The sequence below is a fragment of the Encephalitozoon romaleae genome, chromosome XI (assembly GCF_000280035.1).
Source record: "Encephalitozoon romaleae SJ-2008 chromosome XI, complete sequence".
NCBI lineage: Eukaryota > Fungi > Microsporidia > Unikaryonidae > Encephalitozoon > Encephalitozoon romaleae.
This window is the reverse complement of record NC_024905.1, coordinates 192,044-207,406: the sequence shown is the minus strand read 5'-3', so window position 1 is coordinate 207,406 and position 15,363 is coordinate 192,044. Positions and strand designations below refer to the sequence as shown.

The 15,363-nt window shown below is 39.1% G+C and overlaps 12 protein-coding genes across 12 annotated transcripts; 7 read left to right on the top strand and 5 right to left on the bottom strand.

The window, feature by feature from the left end:
• Positions 1 to 112: 112 nt before the first annotated feature.
• On the top strand, positions 113 to 1,513 carry EROM_111760 (putative sugar permease; the record flags this gene model as incomplete). Its single annotated transcript, XM_009267379.1, has 1 exon — positions 113 to 1,513. One exon carries the CDS (start codon positions 113 to 115, stop codon positions 1,511 to 1,513), a length of 1,401 nt encoding a protein of 466 aa, XP_009265654.1.
• Positions 1,514 to 1,599: 86 nt separating this feature from the next.
• On the top strand, positions 1,600 to 2,097 carry EROM_111750 (hypothetical protein; the record flags this gene model as incomplete). Its single annotated transcript, XM_009267378.1, has 1 exon — positions 1,600 to 2,097. One exon carries the CDS (start codon positions 1,600 to 1,602, stop codon positions 2,095 to 2,097), a length of 498 nt encoding a protein of 165 aa, XP_009265653.1.
• Positions 2,098 to 2,145: 48 nt separating this feature from the next.
• Positions 2,146 to 2,463, top strand: EROM_111740 (hypothetical protein; the record flags this gene model as incomplete). The annotated part of the gene is made up of 1 exon (XM_009267377.1): positions 2,146 to 2,463. One exon carries the CDS (start codon positions 2,146 to 2,148, stop codon positions 2,461 to 2,463), a length of 318 nt encoding a protein of 105 aa, XP_009265652.1.
• Positions 2,464 to 2,563: 100 nt separating this feature from the next.
• On the top strand, positions 2,564 to 3,259 carry EROM_111730 (hypothetical protein; the record flags this gene model as incomplete). The annotated part of the gene is made up of 1 exon (XM_009267376.1): positions 2,564 to 3,259. The coding sequence occupies one exon, from the start codon at positions 2,564 to 2,566 to the stop codon at positions 3,257 to 3,259; it is 696 nt and encodes a 231-aa protein (XP_009265651.1).
• Positions 3,260 to 3,312: 53 nt separating this feature from the next.
• EROM_111720 (DnaK-like protein) lies at positions 3,313 to 5,286 on the bottom strand (the record flags this gene model as incomplete). The annotated part of the gene is made up of 1 exon (XM_009267375.1): positions 3,313 to 5,286. One exon carries the CDS (start codon positions 5,284 to 5,286, stop codon positions 3,313 to 3,315), a length of 1,974 nt encoding a protein of 657 aa, XP_009265650.1.
• A 132-nt stretch (positions 5,287 to 5,418) lies between these two features.
• On the bottom strand, positions 5,419 to 6,801 carry EROM_111710 (hypothetical protein; the record flags this gene model as incomplete). The annotated part of the gene is made up of 1 exon (XM_009267374.1): positions 5,419 to 6,801. The coding sequence occupies one exon, from the start codon at positions 6,799 to 6,801 to the stop codon at positions 5,419 to 5,421; it is 1,383 nt and encodes a 460-aa protein (XP_009265649.1).
• Positions 6,802 to 6,932: 131 nt separating this feature from the next.
• Positions 6,933 to 7,811, bottom strand: EROM_111700 (farnesyl pyrophosphate synthetase; the record flags this gene model as incomplete). Its single annotated transcript, XM_009267373.1, has 1 exon — positions 6,933 to 7,811. The coding sequence occupies one exon, from the start codon at positions 7,809 to 7,811 to the stop codon at positions 6,933 to 6,935; it is 879 nt and encodes a 292-aa protein (XP_009265648.1).
• Positions 7,812 to 7,905: 94 nt separating this feature from the next.
• On the top strand, positions 7,906 to 8,559 carry EROM_111690 (hypothetical protein; the record flags this gene model as incomplete). Its single annotated transcript, XM_009267372.1, has 1 exon — positions 7,906 to 8,559. The coding sequence occupies one exon, from the start codon at positions 7,906 to 7,908 to the stop codon at positions 8,557 to 8,559; it is 654 nt and encodes a 217-aa protein (XP_009265647.1).
• Positions 8,560 to 8,706: 147 nt separating this feature from the next.
• On the top strand, positions 8,707 to 10,269 carry EROM_111680 (hypothetical protein; the record flags this gene model as incomplete). The annotated part of the gene is made up of 1 exon (XM_009267371.1): positions 8,707 to 10,269. One exon carries the CDS (start codon positions 8,707 to 8,709, stop codon positions 10,267 to 10,269), a length of 1,563 nt encoding a protein of 520 aa, XP_009265646.1.
• Positions 10,270 to 10,377: 108 nt separating this feature from the next.
• Positions 10,378 to 11,385, bottom strand: EROM_111670 (UDP-N-acetylglucosamine pyrophosphorylase; the record flags this gene model as incomplete). Its single annotated transcript, XM_009267370.1, has 1 exon — positions 10,378 to 11,385. The coding sequence occupies one exon, from the start codon at positions 11,383 to 11,385 to the stop codon at positions 10,378 to 10,380; it is 1,008 nt and encodes a 335-aa protein (XP_009265645.1).
• A 212-nt stretch (positions 11,386 to 11,597) lies between these two features.
• On the bottom strand, positions 11,598 to 12,893 carry EROM_111660 (cysteine desulfurase; the record flags this gene model as incomplete). The annotated part of the gene is made up of 1 exon (XM_009267369.1): positions 11,598 to 12,893. The coding sequence occupies one exon, from the start codon at positions 12,891 to 12,893 to the stop codon at positions 11,598 to 11,600; it is 1,296 nt and encodes a 431-aa protein (XP_009265644.1).
• Positions 12,894 to 13,044: 151 nt separating this feature from the next.
• Positions 13,045 to 14,658, top strand: EROM_111650 (karyopherin alpha; the record flags this gene model as incomplete). The annotated part of the gene is made up of 1 exon (XM_009267368.1): positions 13,045 to 14,658. The coding sequence occupies one exon, from the start codon at positions 13,045 to 13,047 to the stop codon at positions 14,656 to 14,658; it is 1,614 nt and encodes a 537-aa protein (XP_009265643.1).
• Positions 14,659 to 15,363: the final 705 nt, after the last annotated feature.

The following is a 15,363-nucleotide window of genomic DNA, read 5'->3' as shown; positions in this document are numbered from 1 at the left end:
ATTAATTTGATGTAAGGACACTTGACTCTAAATGTAAAATTGATATGTACCTTAAATATATTAAATTTAATTTATTAGAAACCTATAAATAAAAATCCATGTTTGGTGAGTGATGGAATCTATAAAAAAGATAAACAGGAAGTTTCTAATTACACCAAAAATTTTGTACTTTTTTGTGAATCTCCAGTATTATACTCTTCATCAGTTCAGAGGTGTTTTTGCCAAGAAGAAGTTCGGTGCTACAGATGGAGATCTGGCGAAATACATGGGACCTATGCTTGGAACAATATTCTTCACGAATATCTTTATCGGTACAATGAACGACAAGTTCGGGAGGTCTCATCTATTTATAGTTGGAGCCCTTCTTCTTACATGTGCTCTTCTTCAGCTGTTCTATGTAGAGCCTTATGTAGGGATATTCCCAGGAATGTTTTGGATAAACCTTCTTCTCTACATGGCCTTTAACAATGGTATTCCTCCATTACTTGATAAGGCTGTATTGGACTATTTGAATGGAATTCCTGAGGCGGGGGCCAGAGCATATGGGAAGCAGAAGTTGTGGGGAACAGCCGGGTACGGTTTGTCCTGTAAAGTGATAGAAAAATGCATCAAGTTTGGAGATGAATTCAAGTTTGGGAACCTGAGGTATTATTCTTTGGTGACAACTGCTCTATCTTCAATATTGGTGTTTTCATTACTCAAATCTCCAGCAACTGAAGGGAGAACCGCTAGAAGAGATATAATGGCAAACTGCAAAGAGTTAATGAGAAATGGATCTTACTTGTTCTTTATACTTATGATTCTTTTGAATGGAATAACAAGGCAGGCTTTGTCCATATATCACACGGTGTACCTAACAGATGTACTACAGATTAAGGGATATGATCTCCCATCTTCGTGGCCCTATTGGCTCCAATACTTGGTTGAATTCTTTAATGAATCTCCCGTAGCTACCACAACCTTTTGTGGGATGGTCTTCGAGGTTGTAATGCTCTATAACTTCCCAGCAATAAGCAAAAGAATTGGACTGGTCTGGCCATTTTTCATTGCTCAGCTGTTTCAGATATTCAGGGTTGGATGCTACTTCCTGCTGGACTACAATGATCCGAATGTGTTCCTGTATTGCTGCCTTATTGAACTCACAAGAGGAATGTATTTTGGGCTACTTCAGCCATCTGCAGTCCAACTAGCTATGAATTTGTGCCCTCCACATCTCAAGTCTACTTCTCAAATGATCTACCATGGGACCTTCACAGCCCTTGGATCCCTTGCTACCACTCTTGTATTTGGGAATCTTTTCTCTGAAGATAAGATGAAAGGAAAGGACATCCCCATTGAAGATAGAGCTGCAAACTACAAGATGTTCTTCTTTGTAAATATCTGCTTTGCTTCGGTCACTACTGGGCTATTTGTCTACAAATACTTCATCCTGGACAGGATATCAAGGCATGGAACAGACCAAGAAAAGAAGGCAATAATAGAGTCTCAGGAAGAGGCAATAACAAATAAATAGGGCTTTCTTGTATATCCCATAGTTCTCTATCTATTTGTCCCTTAGAGGTTCTTCTATGTTGTTATTGGTATACCTTACCCCGAGGAATGGAGAAGAAGATAAACACAGAACTTTCAAGGACAGAGTTTTCTTCTCAAGAAGACCTCAGAAGGCATGCATCCTTTGTCCAAACAATGATAAGGGACTATGAAAAGAATCTTTACGAAAAAGGAGAATATGACGACTCATCCAAAAGTAGGGTTAAGGATTGGAGGGATAGGCTGTACAAGATTACTCAGGAGCATAAGGACACCTCTGAAGGTGCGGAAAACCTTGATGAGCTTGAAAACACAGTGAAGCTTGTCCATAGACAAATAGGAAAGGCCGATACCAACCAGCAGATATTGGGCAAAAGTACTCTAAAACTTATGGGATTAAATTATACGAGCAATGACATCGAAAAGGTTCTAGTGGACACTAGGAGAAAGATTAAAGAGAGCCAAAGGCAAGAGAGAACCGAGGGGTTCCTGGTTTTGGCAGCCCTTTTGGTATTCATGCTGGTCTGTATCTTGATACTGTTTGACAAATTTGTTTCAAGCGGCTGAGGCTTTGTTTCATTCATAGTATTTAAATTTAAGAAGGTGGAGAGATTAATGATGGGCTTCATAATAAACTTACTGACTCTAGTTGTCTCTACAATGACACTTGGAGTATCTTTGATGAATAACCAGAATAAGCCTATTGATATTCCCCATATAAAGGGCATGGGAGGTAGCGATGTGGCCGTGCCATCAGAGAGTGGATCCGACTCCAATAATATGGGGGATGGCGTAGATCAATCTGGAAGTAGCCTGGTGTCTAGAAGCGGGCTAAATCCTTTTAAAATATCTGCCAACCACTTCTTAAAGGGGAGGCACTCAGACTTACTGCCTATGAAAGGACCTATGTCTGGATTGAAGAACAGGAATTAAAATATTCTTTAATAATAATTGTGACCTTGTTCTCAGATGTGAAACTGCTTTAAATCCCATGTTTCAATAGTATTTAAAATGTTGATGAGATACAACAAAAATGCTGTTTAATTTATTTCTGGTGTTTGGCTCGGTCATCGCAATTGCAGAATATTACAATCACAGCATTATCCCATACATAGACAGGACCGGTAATGGAGATGCTTACTCGGACTATAATGCCGAATCCTCAATGATATCCATAACCGAATCTAGTGCACTTGAAGGAAGAACAGGCAACTTTACAGCAGAAGCCATTGGCGATGGGAAGAGTGAAAGGCTCGATCTTTCTAGTCTAGCTTCAAGCAAGGCTGATTCTCCTGCAGGAGCTATCAAATCATTAAGGATAGGAAAATTTAAAATCAATCCCGAAAACATCAGCGATTTAATTCATCGTGAGATGGCTGACATGAGCCCTGATCTTCATAACAAGATTGTAAACACTCTAGAACGCAACAGCGTTGACCGAAGGAGATACAGAGATCTTTTTCTTATAAAGAAAAGGGTCATTGATGATGGGAGAAGGAAGATAATCAATTTCAACATCAAAGAAAAGATTATCCCAAAGGAGGCTGAAGAAGATCTTCCTATCACCAGAGACTTTGGAACAAGGGCATTACTTGGAGGAATAATGTTCCTATTAGCAGGGCTAGTATTTACAACAACCTTGAAAATGTATCAGAGTCTTATAAGAAAGAACTACTTCAGTTTCGACGAAAAGGGGGAAATGTTTACAGAGACCAAGCAGCCTTCTTAGAAGAGCATTTCAAGGTCCAAAAAGAGACTAATAAAAACAAATTATGTCATATTTTATTCATCGATACTTGCAACATCAGATTCTTCATGATCGTCTTCCCCACCTGAAGGCGTACTTTTGATATCTTCGTTCTTGTCTTCATCTTTCTTTTCCTTTTCCTTACTCTTCTCTTCAGCTTCCTTTCTTTTCTCTTCAACCTCGATCTTGGCCTTTTCCAGGTATTTCTGAATGTCACACTTGATCTCTGTTATGAAGTTTTCGTCAAATGACTCTACATTGAATAAATTCAGATCAAAGGTCTTAATACACTCGTCTAATTTGTAAAGAAGCCCCTGGAGCTTGTAGATGCTGGGAGTAAAGACCTTAGAATGCTCCTTCCTAAACTCGTTGATCATGTCCTTATGTTTCTCAAGATCCTCAATAACACCATTCTTGTAATCGTTAAGCTTCTTAGATACAAACTCTAGCTTGGATAGAACGCTATGCTTAACTTCTTCTTCTTGCCCTACCGTCTCAGATTGGGGTGTGTCAAACAGGTCCATGGCTATTTCCTTAACAGCACTTAATTCATCCTCGGTTATTATCTTACTAAACTTGTTATATAAAGCATCTCCAAGCCCAACTGCCATGGTTTCTAGCTCATTCCTCATCCCTCCAATTCTTTCAAGCCCCAGCTCTTCATTTCTGTATTTTATCTCTAATGCCTTAATATAATCCATATCAATCTCAGATATTCTAAAAGGCTTATACTTGTAGTCTATGGAGTCCTCACATTCTACAGAGGTCACACAGACTGTCCCAAACTTTCCTATGGAGAAAGACACGTGAATCGGCTTTGCCTCATCAGTTTCTACTTTCTCGATCTCTAGAGTCGAAATAACCTCTCCATCCTCCAGAATCTCTATCACAAAGCTCCCTTTTCTGTTATACGTGACTATCTTCGGGATTCCCTCAACAAGTTCAGTAGGATTGAATATTACTGTTGGATTAACTTCTTCTCCCTGGATTTGTATAGAAATCTCCCTTCCAATAATATCATGGAGTAAATATCTAGCCCTCAAAGATCTACATGCCATTCCGAGCGCTGATCCAATAGCTGCTGAATCGGAAACATCTAGCGTTGCTTGATACTCAATCTTTTCATTCAACATCTCTTTAATCAGAAATGAGATAGAATTTCCCCCGACAACCTCAATTACCCCGCTAAACTTTGTTTCTTCCATAACAGAATCTACAAACGAATTAAGCTCATTTATATATACCTCAACCGCCTTTTTGTACTCATCTTGTGTAACCGAAATCTCTAAAGGATTCTCAGTAATAAACAACTGGATATTGCAGTTTCTTGTTGAGTTCAGGGTTGTTTTGATCTTATCAAGGTTCCTTTTAATTCTTTCCCGAATTAGCTTACTTCTTTCCAAAGAATGCTTTTCAACAATAATATCAATCAGCTTCTCATCAAACTGCATAGATCCTACCTTCACAGCTTTCATATACAAAGGCTTGAATACATTCTTCTCAAAACTAAAAAGCCCTGCAGTCGATTTAGAGAATCCAAAGTCAAACAAGAGAAACTCATTAGGCATACTCTCCCTTCTAACACATCCAAACATCCCCATTGCAGATATATCTGTAATCAATCCTTCAAGTTTGAGGTCAATGGCACTTGCAATATCTATCAGTATTCTTCTTTCTTTCTCTTTGAAATAGACAGGAACGGTCATACACATTGGAGGATGTGTAGGCGTGTTCCTTTTCACAACTCTGTCAATATACTTCATAAACATTGCAAGATCTCCCCACCCTTTCTTGTCCGAAAGAAAATCCCTAAAGCTTCTACTCCTTACCTCAAGAGTACCCTCTGTGTCATTAGTCACCCCATTTCCAAACCTACGGATAGGAGTACTAAGCTCCATAATAGTCTTTATCGATCTCTTCCCTTGCTCATCACCATACACTTTTCCATTGTCTTTGGAGGATGCAACCACCGTCTTGTAATTCCCAATATCAATTCCGACAAACTCCATGAGGGCGAGAACTAAGGTCTGTTTTATCCTTTGAAAGTTCTAGAAAAATCGGTTAAAAAGAGGAATTCCGCATCTACATCTAACCTTATCTCCACGAAATATTCTTAGCATAAAAGCATAGAACAGATTTATTCAATATCTCTCAAGAATCTCAAGTTTTTCTTCAATAGTAGTGATAAGATTATAATTTTCATTAACCAGGCACATGACTTCATCTTCTTCATCTTTGAGAGTTTCGATGGTCTTGTTGTATTTATCGCATACTCTTTCAAACTCTTTGATGCACATTAGAAGCTCATCCTCAGATCCTTCAGGAACCTCTTCCTGGAAGTTGCAGAGCCATTTTTCAAAAAACTCTACATTCTCCTCTGTTTCTGCAATCACACGCTCTTCTTCTTCAATTCTGTTTCTTATTAGCTTGTAATTATTCAAAGACCTGATTATCCTCTCATCCTGTTCAAAAACCTCTTTTGCTTTCTCCTTAAAGACTCTTATATTCTCTTCAAGCTTTCTTGTTTGCTGCTGTATAATTTCTCCAAGCGTCATTTGCATAAAGCTCACTCCTTTTTCCCCCACTCCCTGATTGAAGACAGAAGCAGATCCTCTGGCCTTCCTGACGGAAGAGTCTGCATCCCTTGCTTCTGTTCCTTGAGATAACGGTTCAGAACCTAAAGGTGCTACTGGTGAAGGAAGTGCGCTGCTAGCCCCAGGCTGGGATTCTTGTGCTGGAGTAAACTGAAATGGTATGTTTTGCTGTGTACCAAGAGTGGATGCTGCAGTATGTACTGAAGTAGAAAATGGGCCTGAGGCTTGTGGATTGCTTGGAATGGCTTGCTGCATTTGAGGACCTAAATTCTGTCTCTCTCCTGAAGATTGCGAGGCTCCAAACCCATTTCCCGAGGCCATTCTTGAGGATTCCACATTTCCTTGATCTTGAGTAGACCGTATCCCAGTAGAAAGTGGATCTTGTATAGAACTGGCAAATGGGTTGACTGGTTGACTAGTTCCCCCTGCCTGTGTTCCAAAAGCATTTCCTGTTTGTGGCTGAAATTGTGTTCCAAATGTATTATTCAGTTGCTGTGTTCCAAAGACACCGGATGATGGAGCAGTTGGTTGGGGTTTAAAAGGACTTTCCGATGGCTGAAGTGTACTCTGCCCTCCAAATATTGAGGAGCTTCCATTAGGTTGAAGGTTTGAGGACTTCCCAAATAAGGAGGTTGACGGTTGAGGTTGCTGAACATTAAATCCGGTACTTGGATTCTGCTTATTCAGAAATCCTTGTGCGGAAAAGCCCTGCCCACTTCCACCGAATCCTGCTGGCGGCGCAGAATTAAACATCCCTCCTGTAGGTTGAGTTCCAAATGCTCCTGTCTGCTGGGATTGGCCCCCAAATATATTTGGCTTGTTCACCTGATTTCCAAATGTATTCTGCTGAGACCCAAAAGGTGTATTCAAAAATGGGTTTTTCTGATTATTATCATCTTTGTTCTGCTGATTGAAAAAATTAGAGTTCATACCAAGGGGTTGGCACGCTCTTAATAAATAATGTAAACGTATTCTAGTTGATAAAAAGATGAGATCACTTCAGGACTATCCAGCTTTTTTGAGAGATTCAAAAAGTATCCTGAATACTCAGGATTGCACCATCAAAAGTCTTTCCTTGATTCAAGAAAGGAAATGAAAACACTCAGCACTGCCTTTTCATCCTCATCGACTGTAGAAAGAAGCCTGCTTAACAACTCGTCGAGATTAGAGGAATATTCTCTAAAAAGCCCTCTAATTATACTAAGTAGATCAGGTGTTACTAAGCCTTCGGAGAAGTACCTTTCGACAGCGGGGTCTTTCATATGCGATATTCTTGAAGTAAACCAGGTACACTTCATCTCTTCAAGGTCATTCATCGACTTTCCAGACTTCTCTGGAAAAAAATTCAAATAATCATCCTGCATCTGGAAGATCAAAGCTCCAAGATTGCAAAAGTTCCAAAGACGTTTGGGCTCTTCTTTTCCAGCAGATACATATCCAAGGATTGCCGGGAGGTAGAAAGTATATGCCCCTGTTTTACTCTCTGCTATAGCTGTGTATGTTTTGACACTATACTCCGATCTTGTCTTTCTGATTGTATCATGCGTTTGCCCAAGACAGGTTTTGAATATTGAGCTTGAATAAGCATTCTTTGCTTTTTCATCTAGTAGGTTTCTTATAATTGCCAATAAAAAAAAAGCATCTTTAAGTGTTTTGGCTCCTCTCTTGAAGTAGTAGCATGGCTTTCCTCTTCTTAATTCCGAATTGTCCATTAGATCGTCAATTATCAGCAGCGCTGCTTGTAGTAACTCCACAGAATATCCCATGATAAGGTTTCTTTCATTTAGATCTCCACCCAACTCTTTCAGAACATGGATATATGCCTTATATCTTAACTCCTTACCCCCGTCTAGATTGTAGTCTAAGAGAAAGGAGACCTCCGATCTGTTGTAATCGCCAGACATCTCCATAATTTTATCTTTTACTGTTTCCTTTATCATTAGGGTCCATGGATGGATATGTTTGTTTGATTTATCCAAGCAGCTAGATATTTACTGATTTCTTACCCATATATTTGTTTATCCTGAAAACATTATGAATCCAACAAAACTATTAAGCACAGATAATCCTTTGGTGTACATTGGCTTTGTTGTTTCTCCAGTGATTGGATACATCCCACAGATACTTTCAAGAGACATTCTCCTGTCTCCACTTATTTCAACCTTCTTCATAATGTCGAACATACTCAAGGTATTCCACTACAGCTTCGAAAGATACTCTAGGTTTCTTTTGGCACAGTATGTCTTCGCAATCTTACTTCATATGTTTCTGATAACCATAAACAAGAGGCCGCTAAGTACTTATGAAGCAAGGATACTTGGGAACAGAACGACCAAACTACTCTACAGAAAGTATGGAGTCAAGGGAAGTGTTTTTGGAATAGTGTGTATTTTCGTTTTTTTCATAAATCTATATGGAGCTCTCTATGGAACTTATGAGCACTGTGGAAGGTTTTCATCGGCTCTTGAAATAACTGTTAATCTTCTACAATTGATGCTCGAGAGAGAGGAAAGGAATCCAGAGAATCAAAAAAGAGAGCCTAAGAGATCCCCTAAGGAGGTTTACTTCTGCTGGGTAGTCGGTGACATGATAAAGATATGGCTCATGTCAAGTATCGAAGCACCTATAATCTTCATTGGAACAATAGTGGTTCAAATCTTTATTGATATTTTCCTGATTTTTTCCTAAGAGAACTTTAGATCTAATGATTAAATAAATCAATTGTGTATAACTACTAGATATGGCCAGAAAACCATGGTACTGCCGATTTTCCTAGATGAAGTTGGATATTACTTAGAAGTCCTGATAAACAAAATTTGTACCACCCTTAGAAAGATGCCCAAGGACATGGTGCCAGAAGATTACCTGAATAAGGATTTTGACTACACCAAATTAACAAAGACACAGCTACGTAAAATTATGTATGAGAACGGAGTAGAGGCCATTCCCCCATTAACAGCCAAGAAGTCGGAGCTAATTGATGCATATAAGGAAAATATTTATAAACGTATTGATGTTCTAATGAGTAGAAGAAAGAATATCTCTATGGAAAATTCGTTCCAAAATGTGTCTCCAAAAAAGAAGTATGTTTTCGAGGAAGTTCCTGACATCCCGGTGACAAATAGTAAAGGTGAAGACCCATATAAAAAACCTTATTCAGAAGCATCCATGTCTGACATCGGGACACCCAGAAAGGACGTGAAAGAGATAAAAGAAAGCACCTCAAGAAACTTCTCTCCAAAAAGCTCTAGTTTTGTAGAAAAGGCCCCTTCTAATCAAGAAAAAAGAAACAGCTTTGTGGAAGATGAGGCACCAGGTGGCTCGAGCCTTGTTGCAGGCATGTCCGCAGCCAACAATTCAACTATTGGTTTCTCTGGTTCCTCTTTTTCATCATCCTTTATTCACTCATCTTCTTCCGGACGTTCATCTATTTCTAGAAGAAATGAGAAGCAGGGAAGTAGCTCAGATGTGAGGAAAAGGGCGTTCACCTCTGATCCAACCCTCGACAAACCTGAATTACAGTCCGAACACTCTTCTCCTAGATCATCGAGCAATTTCACGGAAATTAATGCCACCAGGTTCAGGTCTCGAAGTAAAAAAAATAAGTGGTTTCTGGTTCTTTCGATCATTGGATTTGCTGTTGCAGGGTATTTCAGATTCATGTGCCCATACTGCTTGGATGGTAGACGTTTTTGCATCCCCTTGCCAGAGCACTCTAAGATTAACAATGGAAGACTGGCATGTGATAAAGGATTTATAATCAAGCATGGGATTTTAAGGGATTATTGTATAGAAGACAATAGACATGAGAAAGAGATGTCAAAAAAGATAAAGGAATTGAAAAAAATACTGGAAAGAAGAAGCGGAGACTATATGTACGGAATGATCCCTACAAAATCAGTCCCGGTAAAGCTTTTATCCAGTGACCCTGAAATAATAGAAAGACTAAAGAAGGAGGTTGGTATCGTCATCTCTAATGAAATGATATATTCTGTAAATGCAAGGGTATCGATGAAAACGTTTTTTAGGTATTATTTTAGAAGGATGATCATGATATCTACACCATTAGCAATTATAATTATCATGATTAAAATAATCGGGATGTTCAGGAAAAAGAAAAAGGAAAGGCTTCAAGCTGCACAGAAGATAGTCAAAGACATTGCAGATGTTTTGGTGAGACAAATATACGTATCTACAAGAAATGCCAATTTTCCTAGTCATGTGTACATAGAGCAGCTTAAAGATTGCTTTGGAGTTGATAGAAAGGTTTGGAGGGAAGCAGAAAAAATGATCCGAAGAAACTCTAACATAAGAGAGTCTTGTATAGAAGGCAAGAGTGCCTGGGAATGGGTTGGACCTATTCTTTACAAACCTGAGTTTAATGGGAGTCTATTTTAATGTAATTATAGGGTATTTGCGGTCGGAATATTCACAAGCTATTATGAAGGGTGCGCAAATGGCATACAATCTCAGGGATTCTTTGTAGAATCACATCTAACTTAGGGTTTATTGTATCGATGTTTGGATCCTATGCCTCTCAACCGCTAGTGCGCAAGTCATTGGATTATCCACAGACGAATCCATCCCGTTCTTCAGAGGAGAGAATTCTTTTTCTCTAGGAACATTTATCACCCCGTTCTTATGAGTATATTCAAAGCTATCGAATATAAAAGTTTCCTTCTTGAATCCATTAGGCTTGAGTGGTTTTATAAGCTTTCCATCTATTGTGTATGCAATCTTCTTGAATGCCTTATGTTCTGGAAGATCCACGTTCCTCATCTTCTTAATGAACGATGTTCCGAACATGTGATTGCAAATATTTCCCTGGATACCTTCTCCATTTGCATCATTTTCACCGTACTCTTTGATTCTAAGCTTCCCATCCATGAGAAAGGCTCCAACACTTTCTTTTTCTCCTTTGGTCACAGATTTGCTTAAGATATCGTAGTTCCCACTGAAGAATGCTCCGACAAACACAGGATCAAGGATCTTTGCAAGAACATTGTCAATGGAAATGACATTCAAAGCTTCTATCCCTTCAAGGTTCACTTGCTGTATGGCCTTGAATATATCTCCATTCCCATAGGGGGACTCAGCATATCCTCCATAGTATTCCAGGGGCTTTCCATCGGTTCCCACACACAAGGAGTTCCTCTGCTTGAAGAAATGTATTTTTACGCCAAAATCCTTTCCCTGGAAGTAATTTCTGACAGCCTCATCTGTGAACGAGGATGTCATGATAAACACAGTTATGTTTGCATTATACTTATCTATAATCTCCCTTATTGTTTCCATATGCCATTCAAATAATGTTTTCCCCTTGATCTTAAATAAACCCTTTGGAGCATCAGATCCAAGTCTGGTCCCTTGTCCCCCACTCAGTATAACAACCCCAAGGCTCTTTTTCCTAAGAGCCTCTTCTCCGACCTTTTTATATCTTCGGCCCAAATCATTAAGCTCACTGCCTTCGTAGGGCTTGATGAGATTGTTGCTATTCATATTAATATATCCCATGATCAAGCACTCAGTGTTTTTCTTGATTATATATTTTTTCTGTATTAAAACGGACCAATCGTATCTTAGTATTCTTTAACATCATTGGCTTCTCAACTATCATATTTAAATTATCATGATTATAAAACGCTTATCAACTAGCATATCCCCAATCCTCTTAAGGTGTATTTCATAATTCATAACCGGAATAATGTCTTTTAACATATTTAATGCTATGAAGTCCAATTGATCTTACTTAAATCTATTCCCTCTTTAACCATCTCGTAGAGAGGCGACATTTCCCTTAACTTCCTAACCGCTTCAATAGTCCTGCTTGCTACCACATCAACTTCTTGGGGCAATGTGAATCTTCCAATTCCAAATCTTATTGAAGAATGAGCTACCTCATCATCTCTGCCCAATGCTCTTAGCACATAAGATGGCTCCAGTGAAGCAGAGGTACAAGCGCTTCCGCTACTCAAGGCTATATCTTTAAGATACATAAGAAGGCTTTCTCCTTCAACAAATGGAAATGATACGTTCACACATCCTGGGTTTCCATCCTCAGATCCATTGATGATCACTCCTTCAATATTCTTTTTAAATATACTCTTTAACTTATCTGAAAGCTTTTTGATGTATTCAAAGTCTCTTTTCATCTCCTTCGAGCATATTTCTGCTGCTTTCCCAAACCCTACAGCTAGAGGAGATGCAACTGTTCCGCTCCGGAGTCCTCTTTCCTGGCCTCCTCCATTAATTAGCGGAATCATCCTAACCCTAGGCCTTCGTCTAACATACAAGGCACCTATTCCTTTTGGGCCATATATTTTATGAGCACACATACTTAAAAGATCTATATTCATTTCATTAACATCGATTTTCATCTTTCCCGCCCCTTGTGCTGCATCGGTATGGAAGAGAACCCCTTTTTCTTTGCATAGCTTTCCTATCTCTCCCAATGGCTGGATTGTCCCTATTTCACTATTCACAGCACTTACAGACACCAAAACAGTATTCTCTTTTATATTTCTTCTGATGTCTTCAATATCAACCACTCCATCCTTCCCAACCGGAAGATATGTAACCTCTATTCCATTCTCTTCCAGATTCCTACATGTATCAAGAACACATTTATGCTCTGTTTGCAATGTTATTATATGAACGGGCTTTCCTTCTTTCAGCTTAAATCCAGAAACGCCTTTAAGCGCTAGGTTGTTACTCTCGGTTGCCCCGCTGGTGAATATTATTTCATTTGGATCACATCCAATTAGAGAGGCAACTTGAGATCTGGCCTTTTCGACCCCAGCCTCTGCTTGCCATCCATATCTATGTGTTCTTGAATGTGGATTTCCAAATACTGTCGTGTAAAACGGAAGCATAGCATCGAGAACTCTTGGATCAACAGGTGTGGTTGATTGGACATCGAAAAATATCCCTTTTTGGGCCGAGTTTCTGGACAATGGGTGATGTGGAAGTGTAGGACTGGGCAAGGTGGGTTTTTCTACATAGTTTTTCAAGCCTCCTATCATCCTGACCAGGGTGTGAGGAAGAAATGTTTTATTTCAAAATAACTGGCTTTATAGACACAAGATTCATAAAAGAAGTTTCTGCTGATGTCTACTCTTAGCACTCATTCTGTTCGAAATGGCTTTAGGAAGAGTAAATTTTGAACCCATCAAAATGGCCAGGTCCTATATGTTTGATAGTAAAACAACAGAGAATAGAAGAAAGATGAGAGAGGAGCAGCAAGTCGAACTCAGACAACAAAAGAAGGAAGAGCTTCTGAGCAAGAAGAGAAATCTTTCTGTTTCTGCATCTGCCATTTCAAACTTCATTCCAATGAAAGAAAAGTTATTTAGCAATGATTTGGAGCAAGCCCACCAAGGTGTTTATGAGTTTAGATCACTCCTAAGTGTCGAGGACTCTCCTCCAATCCAGCCAGTCATAGATTCTGGATGTGTGCCTAGATTTATAGAGCTTATGGACATATCATTTTTGACATCGTCCGAAATGATGATGGGTGGAATTCCTGTGTCAGGGATACAGCAGGACATGCCTGAATTTAGTGTTGCCATGGATATAATAAATAAGATTAGGGTAGAGGCTGCATGGGTCATAACAAATATCTCATCAGGAACCACGCAGCAAACAAAGGTAGTCATTGATTGTGGGGCAGTTCCCCTCTTGATCCAGATGCTGCTGGACACAAATGATGCAGTTCTGGATCAAAGCGTATGGGCCCTAGGAAACATAGCTGGAGATTCTGAGGGGATGAGAGACATAATACTTGAAACAGGTGCTCTTGATACTGTTCTTGGACTACTCTTAAAGCTTCACGGGAGTGCAATCCACATAAAAATCGTTAGAAATCTCACTTGGCTTCTTTCAAATCTCAATAGAGGAAGAAATCCTCCACCAAATGAGCAGAATATGAGAAAATCCTTGGATGTTCTTTTCAAGCTGATTAATATAAGAGACCCGGAAATAGTTAGTGATGCATACTGGGCGCTTAGTTACATTGTGGATGTTAGCATCCAATGCAGTGATGTTGTGCTTAGTAGTGGAACAATGAGCAGGACATACTCTCTTCTAGAGGCTCTTACCAATAGGCTTGTTGGAATATCTTATTCTGCAGAGGATGCAAAAATATGCTTGTGCGCAATATCTCCAATAATAAGGATGATAGGAAACATAGCCACTGGGTCTGATGACCAAACAAGTGCTTTGATTCGAATGGGGTTCATGAAATTCTTTAGGCCTGTATTTTATAGACTGGAAAATAAAAAGCAGCCAAGACTTCGAAAAGAAATATGCTGGACACTGTCAAACATCACTGCAGGCACGGCTGACCACGCAAAAGCTGTTGTAGATATGGATCTTGTCCCTCTGCTTATTGATTCAATGTCATCATATGAACTATTCATAAGGAAGGAGGCGTGCTGGGCCGTGCTAAATCTAATGTATCATTGTAATAATCTTCCCACCAACTCTGATACAAAGTTTGAATGGCTTAAGATCCTTATGGACAACGGTTTTATCGATGCCTTACAGAGCTATTTAGATGTGGTTCCCAATGTTCCAGAAATGCAATGCCAGATACTGGATTGTTTCAGATATGCATTGAATGGAGGAAGGCAATGGGAACTCAGATACGGTAAAAACCCCATATACGAGAAGATGGTCGAGGCTGATATAGTTGATGCAATAGAGGGATTACAAGACAGTGGTGACAGAACGGTTTCAGATAAAGCATATTCTATCATTGTTGACTTCTTTGATGGTGTTGATAATTAAACTTTTCTTGCCTATAAATACCCAGAAAATCTCTCTTGCAATGTTAAATCTTAAAAATTTTTCTAACAAGTAGGGCATAATAAGAATGGAAGGAGATAGGAGAAGAAGAAGAACACATAAACATTACACTATTCTGCAGAGCACAAGAGACTTAAAAAAAAGCTCTTCCTCAGAAAAGAATAGCCAAAGACTTTTAAAAATCATGATCGGTATACTTATCCTTGTAGTAGCAATTTTCATTTTTACTTCTATTCTTAGCCATTTTTCTAATACCCGATCTTCATCCAGTAGATTACCCAAACATCAAAGTTCAAATCATCAATATACGAATGATCGACATCTGTACGCTCCTTCAGCTCCTCCAGCTTCTCTAGCTCCTCCAGCTCCTCCAGCTCCTCCAGTTTGGAAACAAAATAAGGTTTATCCTACACTCACTCGTATACTCGTATAATCATGAAAGGAATCATTCAAGAAATTTGGGTTGAGGAACTAAATATTTCTTAGAGGTGAATTAGTGGCAATAAATACGTATATTACTCCCATATAGCTCTTGTGAACAATAGTCTATCCATTTATGACAAAGGCAAACAGTATTCTTTTTTCTGATTCTTTTTAAATCTCTTATGAGCTCTATTGAGGGACGGTTATAGAATGTCTAAAGACAGTGAGAAGTAGGCACATATTTTGAGAATAAAGTTATTGCCA